General features: G+C 39.7%; 1 protein-coding gene across 1 annotated transcript in view; it reads left to right on the top strand.

Moving 5' to 3' along the window:
• GABRB1 (gamma-aminobutyric acid type A receptor subunit beta1) overlaps nt 1-23,171 on the top strand; it is a 327,784-nt gene that overhangs the window by 290,123 nt on the left and 14,490 nt on the right. The window contains exons 6-8 of the mRNA XM_037034178.1: nt 18,218-18,355; nt 18,445-18,597; nt 21,570-21,814. Coding sequence (XP_036890073.1) covers nt 18,218-18,355; nt 18,445-18,597; nt 21,570-21,814 — 536 coding nt within the window. The remainder of the gene's footprint in view (nt 1-18,217; nt 18,356-18,444; nt 18,598-21,569; nt 21,815-23,171) is intronic.

Genomic DNA, 23,171 nt, shown 5'->3' with positions numbered 1-23,171 from the left:
ATTAGTCACAAGGCCCCGGCTGACTGCAAAGGACCTGGGAAAGTTGCCCTTCCATGTGCCTGCAAAGGGAAGGAAAACCAGATATGGGTAATACCATTCACCCTCAGTGAAGAAGGTTCAAGAATGTTTCCACACGTGACTCCATGGCTGATAGTACCACGTGCTGACAGTCCCCTGTGCTGAGAGTGTGGTGGCACCGGGAGAAGAACCAAAGGTTTGGGAGATGAGATGATCACTCCCATTTTGGAGCATTTTGATTTAAAGTCCAACTCTTAAAAGAAAATTATATCCTGAGAATAAGATTTAGGAGTCATCACCGATACTTAAAACCAACAGTGGAAGTACTACCCAACAAGAGTAAGATGTTCCCTAAAGAACATCAGAGGTTTCGAGGTGAGAGAAAACCCCAAGAAGAGGACAGAGGAGTTCCCCAAAATATCATTTTAAAAAATGAGGTGAGGGCTTCTGAGAAAAAGTAACCAGCAACAACAGACACAACTAAGTCAGGCAATACAAAGCCTGAAAAGCGCCCACTTGACTTGGCTGTTAGGAGTTCATTAACTTCACATATAAGTGAAATCATGCAGTATTTTTTCTTTTTTCTTTTTGTCTGACTTACTTCATTTAGCACCATGTCCCCCGGGTTCATCCACATGGTCACAAATGGCATATCCCCTTCTTTTTCAAAGCTGAGTAATGTTTCATTTTAGGTACATGCATTGCCTTTATCCATTCAACCTCTGGCAAACATTTAGGCTGTTTCTCTACCTTGGCTGTTGCGAACAGTGCTCCACTGAACATGGAAGCGCTAATGTCTCTTCAAGCGCATGGTTTCATTTCCTTTGGATATATGCCCAGAAATAGGATTGCTGGATCATAAGGTATTTTCCTTTTTAAATTTTGTTAACAGTCTTCATAATGGCTGTAACAATATACATTCCCACCAACCATGCACAGTGGTTTCTTTTTACCCACATTCTCACCAACACTCACCTTTGACCCTTTGATAATAGCCATCTACCAGGTAATACCTCTTTGTGCTTTTGGTTTGCGTTTCCCTGAAGATGAATGATGCTGTGCACCTTTTCATATACCTGTTGGCCATTTGTATGCCTTCTTTGGAAAAGTGTGAGTTCAGGTCCTATACTCATACTTAAATTCAGTTATTTGGATTTTTGCTATAGAACTATATAAGCTCCTTGTATATTTTGGATATTAACCCCTCATTTAAAAAATGATTTGCAATAATTTTCTCCATTGCTTCCTTTGCTGGGTACTTGAAATATTTCCTAGTCTTGCAAGTTTAAAATCACACTGGGAATNGTATGCCTTCTTTGGAAAAGTGTGAGTTCAGGTCCTATACTCATACTTAAATTCAGTTATTTGGATTTTTGCTATAGAACTATATAAGCTCCTTGTATATTTTGGATATTAACCCCTCATTTAAAAAATGATTTGCAATAATTTTCTCCCATCCCATAGGTTGTTTTTTTTTACTCTGTCAATTGTTTGATTGCTTCCTTTGCTGGGTACTTGAAATATTTCCTAGTCTTGCAAGTTTAAAATCACACTGGGAATGTAGTTTTGTCTTTGTTGAATTGCAAAAAAAAAAGAAGAAGAAGAAGGAAAAAGAAGAACCTATAGCAGCAAATTTTCGTGAGAGGGGTAGACATAAGCGAGGTTGACATGATTTGGTCCGTGAGAGGGCAGTGAGGAAATGAATGGAAGGGGCAAAGGAAGTGAAGCTTCACTCCCCAACCCCATGAATCGTTCACTCATTTGTCCAGTATTTGTTAAGGACTCACTAGTGTGCTTTCTTCTCTTGAGATCTTGCTTTAGTGGGTGAGTGTTACATCTCTTCCTTGCTGTTTCTGTGACATTTTGTACATTCGTTTATTTTAGCACTTTTAACATTGTATTTTTTTTTATTTCTCATATCTCTCCTAAGACAACAAGCTCTTTGGGGATAAAGACAGGGGAAAGGTTTTATTGATCTGTTTATTCCAAAAGCTCATCACAATGCTGACACAGTAAGCACACAATACATTTTTAAAGTAAATTATTTAATCCTCGCAACTCTGTGAAGTATTAACAGTTAGCCTCGTCCCACAGAGAAGGCTGTTGAGACTCAGGGCAGCTACAACCCACCAAACGTCACAAGCAGCAGGAGGTGGAGCTGAGACCAGAATCCAGGCTTTGGATCCAGGTCCCTTTCTTTTCAGCAAACCAGGACTGCTTTGACATCTTTTCTCCAGGGGTGATGGACTCAAAATGACTTATTCATTGCTTTTCAAATACCTCGTTCTATTCAAAATAACCAGTGCAGTTTGAGATGTGGGTGGCACGACGGATCAAACGCGGTCGGCAGATTCCCACGGTGCCCGAACCCCCCGCCATGCCTGGGCCGAGCCACCGCACACTGTACTCTTTTAAAATTAACCACATGAAATTGCTATGTCATGTCCAAAAAAGAATTCGAGGATAAGCATTTCCTATGATTCGACCTAACAGGAGTTAGTGTAGCTCATTCTCCAGTGTGAAACTAAAAATACGGGCTAGTACTATACATTAACTAGTACGAAACTAAGCAATACGGAGGGGGAAAAGATTTTGGAAACAGACTAACAAAATTTGTAACCACGTTACCTAAACTTTCTAAGCCTAGTTTCTTAGTCATCATAATGGAGATCATAATTTCTTCCAAGATGGCTGTTGTAAAGATTGAATGGTGCTGTCAATGTGTATAAAATGTCGAGCTTAGACCCGCCCCAGAAGTGGCACTAAATTGATGGCAGCTATAGTTACGATCACAAGAGGACATGAATGCTCTTGATAGAAGGTGTTTATTTAATCACTAGTATTTATTTCTGGGGTTTATTCTGGACCAGAGTATCTGGCTTGCTATGTGTATTTTTTACATGATTTCTTTGGAATTTCTAATGATATCACTTGACTCAGAATTGAAAGGTCCACTCTGAACCACATAACAAAGAATTGCCTGCCCAGTAATGCCTTCTAGTAAAAAATGATCTTCACCAGGGACGTACGAACCAAGCAGGATGGTCTCAGGGAAAAATGTTTACATGAAATTGCTCACAGATTCTCCGGACCCTTGACTGCTCTGAACTCTAGCCCCCAAAAATCTTCTTTCTGGCATGAAAATCACTAACAAGACATGGCTTCTCCAGAACCAGTCTAGGTAAGTGTCCAGCATCACCTTCACTCCCAGGACCCTCTGGTTAGCAGTAAGTGGCCTAAACCAATTTGTCTCTGAAAGCAATATCGGCATTATTTCATTTTAAAATCTACATTTCAGCAACATGAACTTCTGGAAATTGAGCACCCATCTACCTAACTGAGAAACATCAAAATGGAGGTCCTTTGGGGAAGAAAAAGCATAATCGTTCAATCTACTCTTAAATCCCCAACCACGTTGTTTCATGGGACTCTAACTCTGTATCTTCTTGATAGAATTGTAATATGGCCCTGGGATATTCTGTGGAAACTGGATATAAGACTTGACTTCATAACCTCTGTACTTTTCTCTCAAACGTACAACTAAAGTGGGTCACCATTTCCATCTACAAACTAAAATGTGTCAAAATGCATTCTTTATTTTCTACAGTTTACTTTTAGACTGCATGGCTCAATCCGGTAACTTCCATATACTCTCTTAAATTCAGCAGTTCATTTCCCAGGCACTGGAGGTATAAATGCAGTAACACAAGGATGATCGGCATCCTCCTGCTCGTCCCACAGGCATTGTCAATGAGCTCAGATGGCCGAGGGTAAATGCTCTCAGGAGAACAGAGGACAGGAGCCTTAATCAATTCACACTTCAGCTGTGACACGCCTCCCCAGGGCGGATTCTAAGCTCTCGAAGTGCTTACAGACATATCACTCCGGAGGCATGAGGAGGGGGTGTCTACCTCTCATACTCTGTCTGATGAGTCTTGGTCCTGTGACTGACGTCACTTATCCTGTCTGGGAATCAGCACAGGTGAAATCAGGTCTCACCACAATGGTGACTGAGCATTCCGTGGGTGTTGACTCGGCTCCCACACAACTCTCTTCAACTGCTAATGTGTCCAAGACTTACCTGGGTTCTTGTCTGATTCCGTGTGCCCGCTGCATCCTTCCAATGAGGTAACCCCGAGATCTCTTCAAGGGCCCGTGCTCTCTCCCACTGCAAGTTCATAATCACAGTTATAACCCACAACAAGTCTCCGGCACCCCACAGCCCTAAGAGACCTCCCTGCCTATCCCCCAAATGGAGGAACAGAAAGCCTTCTCTACAAGTCTTGCTCACCTTGAGCATAAGGCACAGGCACTGCCCATATCCAAAACCTTAAGAGGCTCTCTAGCATCACACCCCTACCCCAGAACCCAGCTCAAAGGAACAGAGGCAGACACGGGGCTTCCTAAATTCACATCTGACTCCTTTCCCTCTACTTCTCTTTCCCCTCTTCCCTTTTCTGAAAGTATCTTTTAACTAGTATGTGTGTTGTAGGAGTTCAGGGTGAAGAGAACTCTTCAGAAAGTTTGCATGTGTAGGCATCCTTCTATCTGACTTGCAGGCTAGCAGCTCTTAAACCAAAGAGCCGAGAATTCTCCATGCTTAATATTTAGGTTCCCCAAGGGCCCCTTTCTCCTGTACCTTCCCCCAGTTGTGTGTGACCACATCTTATCTTCTAGGCCAGACATGGCAATTAGATAAGTGAAGAAATTCTATTTGGCATTTGATTACGGAACACTTCGTATTTTCCTTTCCCGAAAGTATTACCTACTTAGAATGAGACCAAAGCGTTATTATGAACCACTTGTTACATCACTCATACAAATGGTTTTAATATGAACCCTTCTACCAACCACAGCATTTCATGGCTGCGGGCCAGGCTTTCTCATCCTCAGCACTGGATATTTCCTGTAGAACGCTGTCCTGATCACTGCAGCCTGTCCAGCACCACCCCTGGCCTCTTCCCTCTAAGATGCTAAATAGTACCCATCCCCAAGTTCTGACAACCAGAAGTGTCTCCAGATGTTGCTGAATGTCCCTGGGCGGGGAAAACACCCTGGGTTGAGTACCAACGCCACAGCCCCGCCCTGAAGCAGCCTCTGGTGCCTGGTAATGCTTCTAAGTATTTTGATGACAGTGTGCTTCTAAGAAGCACTCTGTAGCTGTAACTACGCAAAATGACCTTTCTCTATGTTCCCTATGAGTCAGGGAGCACAGATTATTATCTCCATTGCCACAGATAGAAACTTGGAAGCACTCAGCTTTCCCAATCGGGTCATGGAAGTCTGTACTTTCATTTTGCTCCTTTGAAAAATGAAAATGATAATCTCTGTTTTTCTTCCTTGGCCTGAGATCAGGCATTAACTAGAGAGGATTGCCTTTTTATAACCACTGTTCCCAAACTTCTACACCAGGCAGCTTCAAAGATAAATTCATATGTGCCTGTCTTTCTATTTCGTGGACATCAGAAATAAAACCCTCAACATAAATAAAATGGCAGCAAGGCACATGTTTCATCAATGTAACTGCCAAATTACACGGAGTAAAAAATCAATTCCAGCAAAACCAGTAAGAATGGAATAGTTGTTTTTTTCCATCATGCCCAGACACAATGCAATTTTTAAGACATAGATATTAATGTGCCCAACAGGCCTACCGCAATAACCTTTGTGACACCAATCTAGCACTTGGGTATGAGTGCAGATAAGCTATAGATACAAACAACTGTAAACTGTCATCTCTACAGCATTTTATTCGCATGGATTTCAAAGGCCAAGAAATTATAATAGTTTGTAAGTTACAAAAGTACATGGCTTCACATTTGCCAAGACTATCTAAACTGATCCTAAAAATATGGAATATTTTAAGGTGGCTGAGGGTCACCAGAAAAATCTGTCTTGTTGGGAAATAAAATACACCTTTTTTGAAATATGAGAGCTTGCTACTACAGAGTATTGTAAATTGTATGCACTGCATCTGTGAAAACCTGCAGCAGGGACCACACGACTTTGTATCCACAAATGGAAGATCCATTAATCAGGTCCAGAAACTGAATCGAATGGATCTCAATAAATGTCATCTAAGTGTGAGTGAATGAGGGATCTGAGACTAAAATACATATTGCACCTAAAAGAAATTGGGCACTATGCAAATAAATGAGTAAAAATTGAAAATGAACTCTGACCTGATAGAATGATAATGTTTAATTTAGTGTATTTCATCGCTACCAGCTGCATGATCTTAACAACTGAGATCTGTGCAAGTCTGAACCACTCGCTACACAGAGGCACTTGGAACTCATATGCATAGCTAAAATGGAATATACTGTTCTTTTCTAGGCATTAGTGAAAAGATGATAACTTAAGCATGAAATATAGCAAAACAGGCAATTTTTTATAGTGACTTTAGTAATCAATTAGAATTTCATGTATTTAAATAGAAACACATTTCTAGCTGGAAATCTGAATTTGTGACAAGGTATATTAATCCTAATTGTTCTAGTGTCATTTAACATAAATAAATTTAAAATAAAGCCTTTTGATAATCAGTGATCCAAAGCTAAAACTGTCTGGAAAATCTAAAACTCCTGCAGTGAAAGGAATAAATTTTCAGACAATATCTTGAGTCTCTGCCTGTGAATCTGGAAGGTCTTGAGCGCCCCCTACAGGTTAATTAAATAATCTTCACAGATTTGAAATTTCCTAACATGTTCGGGTAAAGCATTAAAATAACCATTGGTGTTTTATTTTTTAAAGAATTACACGTTTATCACATCAAATTTATAAAATAAAAATTGCTTATTGTTCTAACATTTGGAGATAATCCTATTAACTCTTTTCATGTATATTATTGGTTAATACATACATGCACATACATTTTTATGATTTTTTTCTTAAAGCGTGCTATAAATATTTTACTATGTCTAGTTTTTGTGGTTTTTTAAATTTTAATGCATTCCACTAAAATACATTTAATTGACAAATTATTATCTCTTATTATCAGAATTTCTTAATGAAAAGTGACTCAAAAAAGGGGGGAGTGGGGAAGAGGAAGAATTTAAATACAATTTAACAAAACTCAATAACCACTCAGGAGTAGGCCCCATTGGAATAAAATCCATGGTCCTGTGAAGGCAGCTTGATTTCTCTAAACACAAGTCAAACTAGACCCCACTTTTTTATTTGCTGGCATTGCAAATAAAAAATATCATAAAGATATTATGAATAATTTTCACACTTCAGATATAGAGTAATCATTAACATTAAATTATATAACTGGCACTACCATCTAAACTATTAATCTAGGGTCGCAGGCCAACAATGGCATTGCCAAAGCAGTAAGGTTGAAGTAATACTGCATTTGAGTCAGCGGGGTAATGGCCTAGGTTTCTCTTCCGCTTGTTCGTGATCTAATTTCCCCTTCACAGTAGTTTAACTCTTTAGAAAATAAAGCCACCTGTGGCATATTAAGTACTTCTCAAAATTAGGTGTGACTCCTTTCTCTAAACTAGGCCTGATCCATTTCAAATTCTTTTGAATAAAACAATGATGCACATATTAAATAGTTCGGGCATGCTTAAATAATATATACTGGTAATCTTAAAGCAGATTTTAAAACAATCTTACACTGCATTCTGATTTTGACATTCTAGATTAGATCCCCTGCTTACAGAGTTAATTATTTTTTATATGTACAACGGCTTAGAGAATGAAGGTATAAAGGACTTTGTCCACAACCAAACAACTGTTCATGGTGAAGAGGGGTTTTCATCTTCCTGTTTATCTGAGGCACAAACTACCAGCCTCGGTAACATTGAGTCACAATAACTCTAAGACCTCATCTGAGACAAGTGGAACACAAAGGCCCTCTCCACTCTAGGACACCAGCATTAAGCAAAAGTCTGTCTCAATTTTTGAGCAGAGACCTCTTACTTAACTTCGTAAAAAGTATATGTTTTATATGGTTGCAGTAGTGTGAAATTGATCTTGTTGAGAAAGTTGCACCCAGGTCTTGGCAGAACTATGGGACAAGATTTAACAGTCACAATATATTTCCAGCTTTTGCCCAAATTATGTTTTTAAAGGAGAAATGGTGCAAGAAGTTCAGATGGTTGTTAAATGTATAGACCGTATAAGTGGGTGTCAAGACTATAAAAAAAATGTGGCACGAATATTCCAGAAAAATCTGCTGCATGATTGTTAATATAAATTGAAAAAAAAAGATGAATAAGGATTTTTTCTAAGACATAAAATATTATCTCCTCAACTTTTAAGACAAATAAAATGTGGATGGCTGGTGGTTGTTTGTGTTGAGGAACTTTTATTGGCAACAACTGTATAAGACAAACATTTAATAATAAGACTTTAGCATTTCCAGGTGTCAATATTTTTTATTCCAGCACTGATTTGGCTCATAGAGAAACACTGATTTTTACTGTGACCAATAATTTTCCTAAAACATGTGCACCTAATTCATCAATTAATGCAATATAGCCCCATTAGCATTTATTAAAGGAAATTGAGCACGGTGAAAAGAAAGGTTATTACCTATACACTCAAACTAGTACACTGCATGGTCACTGGTGTTGAAAGAATGCAATACAACATCCTGTTGCTCCAGAAGGTGAGAAAAGTAAATTCTAAGAAACTTAGGCTGACGAGAGCGAGTCTGGGCATGATTCTAGCCTGGGACCCCGTAGGCAGGGAACCCACAATCTCTGGAGGCAGCTCGATTTCCCTAAACACAAGTCAAGCCAGCCCTCACTTTCTTACTTGAAAGGACTGCAAAATCAGTGCCTGAGGAAAATATGATAAATACAGAGACACGGACTGGAGGCTAAAACAATTAGGGAAGTATTAAATAGATGAATGACGGTGCTACCCTGAAAATGCTGATTAGACATTTGATATTACCCTACAGGGATGTTGCCAGGAGGGTGTTACAGGGCTCTCCCTCTGCCTCTGCCAGTCCATGTTTGTCTTAACCAAGAAAAGTACAATAAAGGGCATGTTTATCAAATTTGGAGATAACATGAAACTAACAGGGTGAGCAAGTAAAGATTTTAAAAAAACCACACAGGTTTTTAAAAAAAACTGAACAGGCTAGAATAGCGAGTCAAACTGAATTAGACAAAATTTATTGGGGACAATAGTAGATCTTATATTTGAGTCCAAATGAAAAAATAATAGTGTGACCGTCAAAAAGCTGATTTGAACTTGTGCTACTTTAATAGAAAAATAATGACTAGAAAAAGAAAAGTCCTGATCTTTGCTCATCACCCACATCAAGAGCATCACAAGTGGAATAGGTATGGCATGAAGCATGTAAAAATCATTTCACCATGGGGCCAGGAAAACGGCAGGGAAGGTCAGAATAGGATCAGACAGAGGCTCCGAGAGGGCACCTGGGCAGCCCAAGGAGACAGCTGTTACATGCAGCCCAACCTGGCAGGCAATTTGATTTTGAGAAATTTTAGGTGGCTCACTAGTTTAGAAGTCAGGATAGGCCACAACTGGGGTCAAGAGAGCCGAGAATGGCAGGAGAATTCCCACCAGCCGGAAATTTAAGAAGAACAGATATGTTCAAAGTCAAGAAAGGTTACAAGAAGATCTTAGGCAGTGCACCAGGGCCGTACTGGGATTTGGGGTCCAGACACACTATTTTGCCATCAAGCACTAAAGGCACAATGTCTACATGCTAGAGTTTCTCAAGGGTCTTAAACAAATTGTTGGCTTCAAGATGCATAAAGAAAACTACGATGTTAAAACTAATATAATATTAGATTATCAAGTCAGCTGCAGTCTAATGTTTTTATAGTGACATGTGAATTATACCTAAGATGGAATGTGAATGCATTTTAATGTGCTTATATACTGTACAAAGGGCATCCAAAAGCAAATGTGCCTGGACTAGGCAGTGTTAAGCAGTCAGATATGAAGGAACAGACTATGGAAAAGTCCTTCTGAGAATTTACATAATAGCCAAACCTAGGGGGTGCCAAGGCTTGACTGGAATGGGAGAAAACCTGAGAACCCTGGCTTTGTTCCTGGTGCATCAGGTCCTGGGGCCTGGCTGGAAAGAAGGGGACCCCTCAGAGGACACTTAAGAAACCAGAAAACGTGTCTGGACTCGAAGATTCCAGATCTGAAGCACATGATGTAATTCCAAATCTGTTGCTGCCTGGTTTCCAAATCAGGGGTGATTACCCTTAGGGGTGAGTCAACACAGGGAGCAGAGCCAGATAACTGAGGAAGAATAGTCCGGGTACACACGACCACTTCTCGGTTTGGGACTCCACACTTCAAGACACGTAAAAGCAAACTGGGAACTGCTGAGAAGGCTGTGGACATCCTTGGAAAGACCAGAGCCTGAAGAAAAAATGAAAGAGATGAGGAGAGGGGTGCTGTCCCCCGTTTAGAAAAGATACCCAGTTTGCCTTCTATTAACACAAGGGGTAGACAAGGATTGGGTGGTGAATGCTCTCCAAGAAGATAGTTTTTTCCTTATTGATAGGACAGGCGTTCTAATGATTACCTAAAATCCCAATTAACTATTGAGAAGATAGTGAGATGGCCATCTTAAAGACTGGATGACCATTGAGATGCTGGGTGCTCCGATAGAAGCCAAACAGTGAGTGGATTAGCACACGGATTTATACTTCAGGGTTTTTAATACTGTGGAGCTCCAGATATGGGTGAAAAGGAATCTGAAATAGCCTTTAGAATAAATATTATAACAGATGTGAAGTCACTGGAAAGATTAGATCCAGTTCACTTTTTTGTCAGTTGCTCAGATGCACAGTTACAGATGTTTAATAACCTAGTCGTGTAACACACCTTCACACCCACAGGAGGGCAGGTATCGACAAATTCCTAATATGTCTGCCCTCATATGGGAGGACTAGGAGGAAATGGGGGTGGAAGACTACTGAGGGTATTCCCCTGGGTCATTTTCTAACCACAGTTGAAATGCTCTTCCCGTGTGTGACTTCAGTTCGGTGCTTGTAATGACTGATGGGAGCGGGAAAGGGACGTGCTGGCTCCCGCAACAGGGCCAGCCACTCTCCACGCAGCTTTTCATGTTCTGACCACCGCTGAAAGAAAAGGGGGAATCTCCACCCTCCGACATTTGAACAGAAGTCCTGGGTTTCTCTAGGGCTGGACCAACTTGGGTCACTTGCCTATTTTTAAGCAATTAGTTTGGCCAAAGGACCGCTGTGAACCAGTTGTCTTAGTCCTGACTGTTGCCTAACCCTGAGCCACTCACCATAGCAAAATACCACAGGGCTGATATTTTCCTGACCAGCCTCAGCTAATCAAGCCCCAGGCCATGAAATCGGAGATGACGCTGTGGCTGCCCCACGAAGGGAAACACATTTTACTTAGGCTCACTCATGGATTAAAAGCTTAAATTTCTACATTATCTAAAACCCAGTTAAGTACAATTTTAGACCATCTTCCCAGCTCTATTAAGCACAGTGGGGAGTAATTTTTATGTCCCGATTAGAAAATGCATCCTAAATGGAGTGTTTCAAATAGCAAAGAGGCACACTAACATTCACATACTTCTGCATTTATACGAGCTCCATGCATCTTTATCCTCTGACATCAACTTAATTTTATCTGTACTTTCTGCACCACTAAGAAGTCCCCAGGGGCTGAGAAGAAAATTTGAGAGCTTCTATGTAGTTATTGTTGCTAGGAAACAGCATCCTTGGAATCCAAGTGTTCAGGCTTTGAGACACTGTGTGAAGTCACTGGTTCATAAAGGAAAACCTTTGGTAAATAGGTTGTTTAGGTGTGAGTAAATTGATGTTCTCTCTCTATGACAAATGTTCTTGTGTAACCTTTGAAAAATAGTGTATTTCTAGATCTCTATTCTTTCCTTTGAATCCAGCCGTCATTATTGTTCCCAGGAGGACCCAAACTTCTGCCTGAAATGGGGTGCACATTCTTTTCCCCCCAAATCATCCATAATTATCTCAGTGCCTTGAACACTAAGCCTAAAGGGTTTGAGTTAAACAAAGCCCAAGTAGCCTTGAACATCTAGACCCAGAACACCTACTGTATAAACTGTGGAATACTTGTAAACTCTGCATTGATTGATAGCCATGTTCCAGCTCTTTTATGGTCCGTGGCCTTGAAATGTTTTGTCACTCTTCAAGCAGGAGACATTGAATGGTGCCATTTTGGCTCATCCACCACCTTCTCACCCCTCCCCCCAAAACTGCAAACTATCTCTGGACTCTTGATTCAGATTGTTGCTTACATGTTTCTCCCCGAGGATTTTATAAGTCAAAGACCAGTTTGAGGTTATAATTTAACACCTACTTACTCCATAAGCATAAAATTAACAAGCAGCTATTTCCTTTTTTTTTTTTTTGGTGCCCAGATCAACCTGTAAACCCCTGTGAATAGAATCATCATAATCAAGGAATAAATCTGGCTCAAGAGTGTCACCAAATAAGTTACCTCTATCAGGTTACTGATTTGAAACAATAAATTTAGAACTTTATGGTATTTGCTAATTCATTGGTTCAAAAATATTCATGGGGACACTGGAGGGGTAGTTCAGTTGGTTAGAGCATCATCCTGATACACCAAGGTTGCAGGTTCAATCCCTGGTCAGGGAACATACAAGACGCAATGAGTGAATGCATAAATAAGGGAAATAACAAATCATCAGTTTCTCACCCTCTCTCCCTTCCTCTCTCTCTCTCCCTCTGCCCCTCCCACCTCTTAAAGTTAATTAATTTTTTAAAAAATTCATGAGACCCTTGCTATAGACAGAATCTGTCCTAGGCATCAGGAATTTTTTAAAATGAATAAATGAATGCCCTTGCTTTTAAAAGTTTGTAATATAATATAGCATAATATAATAATAATATACAATGGAGATGACAGAGCCAGAGGTAAACACAAAGTTGCATACACAGATGAAATATATGCATTATAAAATCTACTGTTTAATTGACAGGGTTCCATCAGGAAAGCAGAAAGCACTCAGGTTTTCCAAAGGGACTTCCATAGAGAAAATTGGTTACAAAAACGGGAAGGGCTGGAAAAGCAAAAGGGAGAAGAGAAAGAGGATACAAAAGCCAGAAGCCGCTAACAACCCTGTGCTGGAGTCTGAATCCGCTGCGCTCTTACTCAACATGCTGTTTCGGGTGTTTGGGGACCTGCCTAAAGAGGTGCTGCCACTTCAGCTGTGAGTCTGCAGTCATCCCCACTGCTCCAGCAGCAATCACAAGCAACTGCAGTGCCACCAAACAGCCAGAGCCAGAATCAAGAGCCTTCCCTCCCCCTTCCACTTTCTAATCTTCAGCCACATCTTGCAGAGGGCAGCATCTAACACAAAGCCGGAGACACAGGGAGCCCAGGACCAGGCGTACAGAACAATGGGTAGAAAGCAAGATATGAGGTTCAGAAGCATCAAATGAATAATTGGCATAAGCCACAAGAGAGGTTTCAATGTAAAGCTCTGGCAATCCTCAGCAAGCAATTCTTCCCTAGAAGAGAGAATGCATCAGTCCAGTTTGGACTTCAGATACCAGAAGTCCATTTGGCTAGCATAAGAAGAAAGAGATGTAATGAAAGAGAAGTGGTGCTTGTTAAATTAATAAGTGCAATAGTTGGCTCCAGGCTGGGCCACTGGAAAGAACTCCCAGATCACAGTACAGATTGTCCCTCTCAGGGGACTGAGAGCTCCACCACAGTCGGGAAGCCGGTGTGACTTGAGGACCACAAAACCTAAAACCAGGATTCCTGCTCCCTATACTACAGGAGTAGCACCAACAAAATTAGTGCCTCCAACACCACCTCTTACATCACTTAACTCCATCCGACCCAGGGAACCTTAACCATAGCCACAACCTTAGCTGCAAGGGAGTCTGAAAATGTAGTTTTAAATGTGTAGATCTGGACACATTTTGAATAAAGAAAATCCACACAGTACCTGCCACAGAAGGAATTTGGTGAAAAGTATAACATTTTAGAAGGCATTGGCAAGCTCTAGAGGACAAGAGGAATGTCAGTTTTATTCTCCGATGCCCCCCGCCCAGGATTTTTTTCACCACCTGACAGTCATCACTCAATAAATATCTACTCGCTGAACCAGTAGACATGTACATAGCTTACTGCCTCGTTGTCAAGTTAAGGTTGGTACTACAAAACCAGGAGTCTTGACAATGAGAAGCAAGAATGCAATATTCTACAAACTTTTATTAGGTACTGACCATATACTAGGAGCTGGGTATACGCATATATACTAGATACTGAGGTACAAAAAGGAATTGAGAACCAGTCCCTGACCTCAAGGAACCCAGAGCCTGGTAGGAGAAAGACAGATAAGGCACATAAAATTCAACATGGTTTTGTGTTTTGTTCAAGACAAACACATTGTCTAATTGATAAAAAGCAATTGGGAGTAGTAAACACTGTGAGTAGCGCCTTGGGTATCTGTCTACGCATCTTCCTACACTCACTGGCTACCTAATCACTTCATTCTTCTCAGCTCAGTTCTACCTTTGCATGCTGAAATCTTTGAGGAGGTTATAGTGTTTGTATAAATTCAACTTTGGCCTGTGAATTTCAGTTTTCTTGCTAAAATAAAGTTGCTTATTAAATAAACTTTATGAAGCAAATTTGTTTCCCACTGGCATCATTCTACTTTTGTTATTCACTCTACCTGTTAACCTGTCTGCCAGGTAAGCCTGCTCTACCCATCTGGACAAATCCCCTGCAATGCCATCTCTACTTTCCTCAGGTCAACAGTTTGCTGAGAATGCTGTTGGACCATGAGGACCTGAAAAGCAAGGCTAAGCCTCTTCTTAAGCACGGTATATCTTTAGTACCTAGAGTAGCACTTGACACATAGTAGGCACTCAAAATATGTGTACTGGAAGGCTGGGTATAGTTTCCACTGATTTGCCTTGCCAGTTTACAGATAGCAATAGTCTGTGCTTCAGCGGGAATCCTGATGGACGTTTAGGAAGATGAGAGGTTGAATCCAGAGTTGTCCATGGTGCAGGGAAGAGTCAGCAAAGCCCACTTGTTAGAGCTTTCAGAAAGGGGAAGTGAGCAAGCAGGCACCTCTGCTGGGTGGCACGTAGAAGCTGTGTTCTATCTGCCCTGTGTTTACTCCCTACTGGAAAGGGGACTCCCAAGGCCATCAAGCTAATGACAGAGGCATAATTGGCTTAAAAACTGTAGGTGAATCTAGCCCCAAACTGAGACAAGGACCAAGGTTGATATTTGGGCTTTGATCTATAAATAATGTCTCTCTCCACAGACAGTAACTAGATGCTGGGTTTAAGGCCTTCCTCCCTAACAAGTATTTACAGTCCAAATATTCTGTGTGGCCAACTGAAAGAAAATTTATCTTCAGTCTAGCTCCAAACAGGACAGCTATTCATTTGTGAAATATGAAGAGCCTGTCATGAACCTGCCTGAGTGTAAGACCACCCCTGCCGCATATAAAGATGAGTGAATGGTATGAGATGGGCTAGTCTAAAATGCACACTCAGACAAAGTCAGGCAAAAAAACAACTTTAAATTTTGGATATATGACCTTGGCTCCTTAAAGGTTTTCTTTGTTTTAACTAAGCTGCATTTATTTTGATTCCATCTATCTTTTTGAAAAAACTTACTTCTCACACCATCTTCCTGCACTGATGATGCTGGGGCATTTTTCATCCTATAAAAAAGTCCCCAGCAGAACTTTCTCCCAGGTCTGACATCAGCACTTCTTTGTCCAAGCCAATTGGTTTGTTTCTACCTGTTGGACACCGTGAAGTTTTTAGCTGATTTTGTGTTGCTAGGAAGTCACTTTCATAGCTGTGAAGAAAGAGTAGTCTGAATAATCCCGAAAGTTCATTTTCTTCTTCCTCACAGAGAGCAGACTCAGCAGATTTGAGCTGAGTGACAGAGGCTCAGCCGGTCCCGGCCTCTCTGACCAGGCCACCTCCTCCGCCAGGACTTCCCCTCACCACACAGCCACACAGTCGGACCAGTGTCTGTCTGATCCTGTAAAAGACCCAGCATCACAGGGCAGGGCTCCCTTCTGCTCAAATCGTGGCCACAGTGCACTCAGTCCACCTCCGACGAACCCAAGCTGCAGAATGAGGAGAATCTGGGGAACTTTGTGCGCCGCTACGTCTCTGCTGTTTTAAACTCCGCTCGGCATCTTTTCCGTGTCACACCCGTGCTGGGTATTGAAACCTCATTGCTCACATGTGGAAAATATATGGGATTCTAGAATCGCCTTGTTTTTAATGTAATGTTTTGATCTGTTCATATATTTTCATGATTCAAGAATTAAAATATGAAAATATATTTAGTGAAAATTTCCCTCCCAGAAATCACTGTTACTAGTTTGTTATCTGACCCTCCAGAGTTTCTTATGCATTTACACATACAAACAAATATATTTTTGCTTTTCCCATGTTTTCACACACATGTTGGTATGTTGTAAACATGATTGATCTGAACTTCAGTTATTATTTATTAAAAGTGGTTTTGGAGAGTTTTCCATATTATATATAAAAACATCCTCTTTCTTTTTATGGCTTTATAATAGCACATTAATGAGCCATAATTTAGTTAACCACTTCTCCACTGAGGGGCATTTATGTTGCATACATCTTCTCCCAATCTGTGGTTTGCCTTCTCACTGTCCTGAGTTCAAAAGTTTTTATCAGATACTCAAGCAGATATCTGACTGTTAAGAATCACAGTCTTCCAGACCTATCTATACCCAAACTAGGTATACATCTCTAAAAGGCCAAGAAGTGTAGATCACTCTGAGTCCAATAAGTAAAGAGGGTCCCACAGCCTCTCAGACACTGGGGGTTACACCTTTTATTTCTATGTCAACACTTGAGTTGTTGTGAAATGGCTTAGAGAATGTGGAAGACTACCCTACAAAGAGAGGAGAAGTTCTTGGACCCAGAAGGAGATGATTTAAACAGAAATAAAATAATAAATAAAATAAACTGAATTATTTTACAGCAAATAATAATTTTTATAAAGTGGCAAAAATAAAAAATATAAAACAGTAGTGAGTTTAATGAGTTCAGGATTAAGAATTTTTTAAGCTCTTTGAAGAGAAGCTAAAGTGAAGTCAATTTTATTTTCCCTCAGAAAAAAGGGAAGAATAGCTTAAAATTTTTTATATTCTTGCAGTGATATGTTGACGGCGTCCTAACATTCCACTTCTAAATTTCAAATATACTTTTTGCCTCTCCAAAAAATTTTTCTGGCTTTAATCATAAGTAAGTCAATATGATGTTAGCTACATTATACAAACCCTAGTAATTCTAATGGGGAAAAAAAGATTTAACACTTTTTTACTGAAGGTGAATATAAATAGAAAATTAACTTAGAAAGATCTTTGTCTCTAGCAGGTAGAAAGAGACAAATACAACCTTCAATATACCTTAACTGATGTTTAGATTACTAAATATATGTTGAAATACATTGTTTTCATGCAAGCCCCTCTTAAATATGACCATCACCCAGTTAGACCAATGGCAAGTAGGACCAGAAGTGAAAGGAGGAAGAGAACAGACTTCAGGGTGAGCCCCTTACACATTCCCCTTAAATTAAATAATGCTCACCACCACAAATATTAAATATGAAAATATCATCAAGAATCCACATAGTTCTTAAACATTTCTCCTACATATTAGCAACAATAAGACTATTTGAATAGAAGTTGGCCTAACTTTTTAAATGTATTTTTCTTAGTCTCAATCATCTAGTGGGTATGTACAAATTTGGTCTTTCCTTATACATCATCCCTTCCCCATTCTCTTTCCCTTTTAACAGACAGGTGCTCAATTATTATTATACTCGTTATTAAATGATACATAGTAAAAATCTATGCCTGGAATCCAGCCATCCCACCCCCGATCTCACCCAAAAGTACCCACTGGTAGACACAGGAGAATGAACAAGCGGCAGTGGTACCAGATATCACTGAAGGATCACAGAACTCATGTCCACAAAGCCATCTCTCAGTGCAGCCACCAGCAACCCACCAGAAGTAGCACTCATCAGGAGACCTGTGTAGAATCCTGATTTAAATAAAGCACAGTCATACTACCAGTACTTGCTGGAAATTTTCTCTCCAGCTCCAAGTCTTCGAAATGAATTCCTAGACCAGCCAAACTCTGTGTAACTCTGCTGTATTTCTTGGTTGCAGATGGTTATACCACCGATGACATTGAGTTTTACTGGAATGGAGGAGAAGGGGCTGTAACGGGAGTCAATAAAATTGAGCTTCCTCAGTTTTCGATTGTCGACTACAAGATGGTATCCAAGAAGGTGGAGTTCACAACTGGTGAGGATGTTTCCCCCAAAATAAGTCAGGAGCACTGCGAAGAAAGAAGGTTTCAACCAATGATAACCTGATTTTTTTTTTCAATTCAGGGTCATATCCACGACTGTCACTGAGTTTTCGTCTAAAGAGAAACATCGGTTACTTCATTTTGCAGACCTACATGCCTTCCACACTGATTACAATTCTGTCCTGGGTGTCTTTTTGGATCAACTATGATGCTTCTGCAGCGAGAGTCGCACTAGGTAATGCATTCTCAGGAGTGCAGAGAGCTGGTGGAATTTAGCTTCAAACAAATAACCAATGTTTGGAATTATAAGCAATGGTCTTCTCTCATAGCAAGCCAAGGAATAAGATTAGGATAGAGGACACATGGACAAAGCCAAAGGAGGGTAGGATCAAGGGTGAGAAGTGAGGATGGCTGGGTTTGGGGAGAGTGGTGGGAGGAAAATGGAGACAACTGTACTTGAACAACAATTAAAAATGTGAGAAAAAATGCCTGATAATAAGACATTTAAGTATAAGCACATACAGAGTGAATGTTTTACATTATAATATTTTTTAGCATTTTACCAAAATTTTTTAAAAAACCTTGGACTATGTTCAATATTATATAAGTGCTTCTTAGAGTATATTTTAAAATCCTTATTACATTAATTTTTTACTCACTGTGTGATGATTTTCTCTTCAGTCCCTGATTTTTACAGTAGGGGACATTTATAATACATCATTATCAAATGGATTTGAAGAAAGCTAGACATCGTGACTATTAAAAAAGCTATGTCGAAAGTTGGGAAATTCTCTCTCTCGAACATTAACTAAAATTAAATCATATTGATCTGAGTCTCCCTTAAGTGGAGCACATTGCGCTTGAGGAAGGCACAGACAATTCATCAGCTACATTAATGATCTGTGATCAGCACAGAGTAAAAATGGTTTTCTTCCTGGGGAAACAAAATTCAGAATTAATCTTGTCATGGCTGAGTAGTTGCTGTGAGCTGGAAGGCTATATTTGATACTGAACGGTTCCTTGGAAAGTTAGAATGTATAAGGTCTGTTCTATGAATCGGGCCATGGGTGGATCTGTCCTATCACACAGCCATTTCAGTTATCACTTTCCGGGGCTTACTCTCACACAGGGACAAATACAAAACAGCGTAACTTCTGGCCAATATACCCACCTCTTCTCTTCTGAAATGACCAAACTGGGCTGGATGATCAGCATTCCCTCTCATACCTAGGTTAATTGTCATGTCTACCGCTTCCTTCTAATGCCTGAGTGCACAAGACTCACAAAGTCAAGTCCTGGTGGTCCCTGGTTAACCTTTGAACACTCCAAGACTAGGGAAAGTAAGCAAGTAGTTTATCATATCATACACATGTGTCTGCACATTATTTGAATGTGAATATGCCTCTGTGTATGCTGTGGTTAAGGAAAATTCACTGGATGAGATCCACTGTGGGGGAATGACAACCATGAAGGTCATAAATTGTCCTTACACATCTAGCCTCAAAGCCACTGGTATTTTAATTAGAGATGTCAGTATCTAAATATGCTGACTTAGCCTGTTCTTTGAAATGGAAAACCTGTGATATTTTCACACTTGTGTAAATACAAAAGACATTCATTTAGTAACCCATCTTGCATAAAAAATGTAAACCAAGGAGTAAAAGCAGAAATGCAACAAGTGGGTTTGTAAATGAACTGTTAGTTTCTATCAAGGACCTTAGCTGGAATTATATTAGTTGAAATTTAAAATTTTATTCAACAGTAAGACTACTCATGATGGCATTTCATACACCAGTGCAGCACAACTGAATTCATCACTGATCTGAACTATTCTGACTTTTTGTGTGAGAGTCTGGACTTCCTACGTCATTTGTCCCCCTGAAAGTTCAATAGTCAAATCAGGGAATCTATCTGGAATTATCTGACTAGGCAAATGAGTGCTAAGCTATTTTTCCCTTTTCATTTTCTACCTTCCATACACTTTCAAGCTTCCCCTTTCTCTGTATTATTCATGTCATATGTTCTGTCTTTAAGGACTGCCATCAAGTTTCAAGCTTTCAGCATTCTCTGCTTTTATTTTAAAAGATGTTGTTTAACAGCTCCTTGCCTTTTCTGCCCCTAACTGGGTGATCTACAGCAAAATAACTAATCTCCGAATTTCTCTCTTTTCAGCTATAAAGTGAAAATGACATCCCTGCCCCATCACACTCGGCAAGCTGTTATGACAGCCACATAATTCATAACTAAGTGCTTAAAACTAGAAAACACTATACAAATGTGCAATATTAATATTACAGCGCAAACCATCTACATGAGATTCCAACTTCTTTTACATGTTTTGTTTTTTTCCAGTTATCACTTCATCAATTCCAAATATTTATCACGCAGCCACACAAACATTATATGGCTAAGAATGCTGTATTTCACAAAGTAGATAATGCAAAATCTTTGTTTTAAGAACTTACAGCTGTAAACTTCTTTAACAAATCCATGCTGAATTATTTAGGAAGTTTTTCTTGGCTCAGCGAACTAATTCATTCTAGGTTCTGGGATCAAAAAACTAGAGGTAATATTTGAAAACCCCAAGCAACAGCATTTTATTATATCTTAAAGTACACAAATCAAATGCTTAATGCAAATCACGAACTTTCTTATATGTTTCTTCCTTTAGTGTTGTCTCACTATCAGTTGATGTTAAAATGTAATACCAACCTTGTGACCGAGGTGTATTACAATTTGTGGAATGACATACATTTTCTCAAAGTGGTCACCAACTTTCAGTGTGGTACTGGCTGCTCTGGGGATCTGTATCACAAGGACGATTTAGAAGGGAGTTGAGATGCTAAAAGAAGGAAGAACATAGATGTAGCATGTAATAAAACGAGGAGTATTTGACCTCAGACAGCAGGTATATCAATGGGATTTTGATACGCCTTTCCACTTACTTGTCTTTTTTCTTCGTGCATTATTGTTCAACGGTTTTTAACTCTCCCTTAAAAATGCATTTCATTTTATGATTTGTTCATGAACTTTGTAGGGGGTCTGCAGCTTCATCTTTCAAAATGTGTGCCTTTCTGCCCAGCCAGTGGCTTACTGCATTATTGGCATCATTCTGGGGCCTCAATATGGAAATGACTTCTGTCCTCTCAGTCTTAGAAAGGGCAACTTAACAAGTGCATTCAGCTAAGATGTCTTTCTGTTTTACAGGCATTACCACGGTGCTGACAATGACAACCATCAGCACACACCTCAGGGAGACCCTGCCAAAGATCCCATATGTCAAAGCGATTGATATTTACCTGATGGGTTGCTTTGTGTTTGTGTTCCTGGCTCTGCTGGAATATGCCTTTGTGAATTACATCTTCTTTGGAAAGGGCCCCCAGAAAAAGGGAGCCGGCAAACAAAACCAGAGTGCCACCGAGAAGAACAAACTGGAGATGAATAAAGTCCAGGTAACGTATTACATATTCCTAAAAAGACTCTTCTGAAATGTATCAGCTGCCCGGTTCTCAGGGCACCCATAGTAGAGCAAAAAATACATATGTATTAGTTTAATTTTAATAAACCTCAAACAACCCTTCATTTTACATATCTGAGAACTGAGGATAGAAAGTAGGTTGAAGTTTACATAAATTAATAATATACCTGGGCCTAAAATTCAACCTCAAGTTCATTATTCTAAACTATATAGTTATAAAACAATATGTAAAAGAATAATTTCGGGTCTGCCAATAAATAAATAAAAACTAAAGTGAATAAACTCTGCACTTTGAAGTGGAAATGAGACAATATAGCACAGTGGTTACAGCCACAGGCTGGAATCAACCTCCTTGGATTCAGTTCCCAGCTCTGCCACCTACTGGCTGGCTTTATAACTTCTGGCAAATCAACCCGTGTAACTCCTTACCTAATGTCATTTCTCAACATCATTATTTATAAATGGATGGTATTATGGTACACCTATATCACAGAGTTGTTATAAGAATTGAATTGGGTTTCTTTTTCGGTTTAGCATTTGAAATAATACCTGGAATATAGTAAGTACTCAGTAGGTAGTAGCTGTAATTATATATTGTACAAGACATTGTCATTCTTTTTCTTTTTCTTTTTATTGGTAGATCTTATCACCTAGGCTCTCAGGGGATAGAATTAAATTAAATTAATTCTCTGTTTATTCTTCTATTTATTTATTTTTATTGAATTTTTCCCATTATTTATTGGGAAATAATATCCTGTTTATTCTTTTATTTTTTTAAATATATTTTATTGATTATACCATTACAGTTGTTCTATTCCCCCCCTTCAATCCCCTCCACCCGCACCCTCCCTCCCCCACCATTCTCCCCCCCTTAGTTTATAACCACGTGTCTCAAGTTCTTTGGATTCTATATTTCCCCCACTATTCTCGCCCTCCCCACTATCTATTTTCTGCCTACCATCTATGCTATTTTCTGTGCCTTCTCCCTCCTTCTCCCCCTCCCACCCCCCTGTTTCTAACCTTCCATGTGTTCTTCACTTCTATGGTTGCACTCCTGATCTAGCTGTCCTCTTGGTTTGCTTTTGTTTTAGGTGTGGTTGTTAATAGCTGTGTGTTTGCTGTCCTTTCACTGTTAATATTTTTCATCTTCTTTTTCTTATATAAGTCCCTTTAGCATTTCATACAATGAGGGCTTGGTGATGATGAACTCCTTGAACTTGACCTTATCTGAGAAGCACTTTATCTGTCCTTCCATTCTAAATGAAAGTTTTGCTGGATAAAGCAATCTTGGCTATAGGTCTTTGGATTTCATGACTTGGAATACTTCTTTC

This window comes from Sturnira hondurensis, unplaced genomic scaffold (genome assembly GCF_014824575.4).
Source record: "Sturnira hondurensis isolate 20B ecotype Veracruz unplaced genomic scaffold, ASM1482457v3 Scaffold0022017, whole genome shotgun sequence".
Lineage (NCBI taxonomy): Eukaryota > Metazoa > Chordata > Mammalia > Chiroptera > Phyllostomidae > Sturnira > Sturnira hondurensis.
Note: the sequence above shows the minus strand (reverse complement) of the source record. Positions and strands in the feature narration are given on the sequence as shown.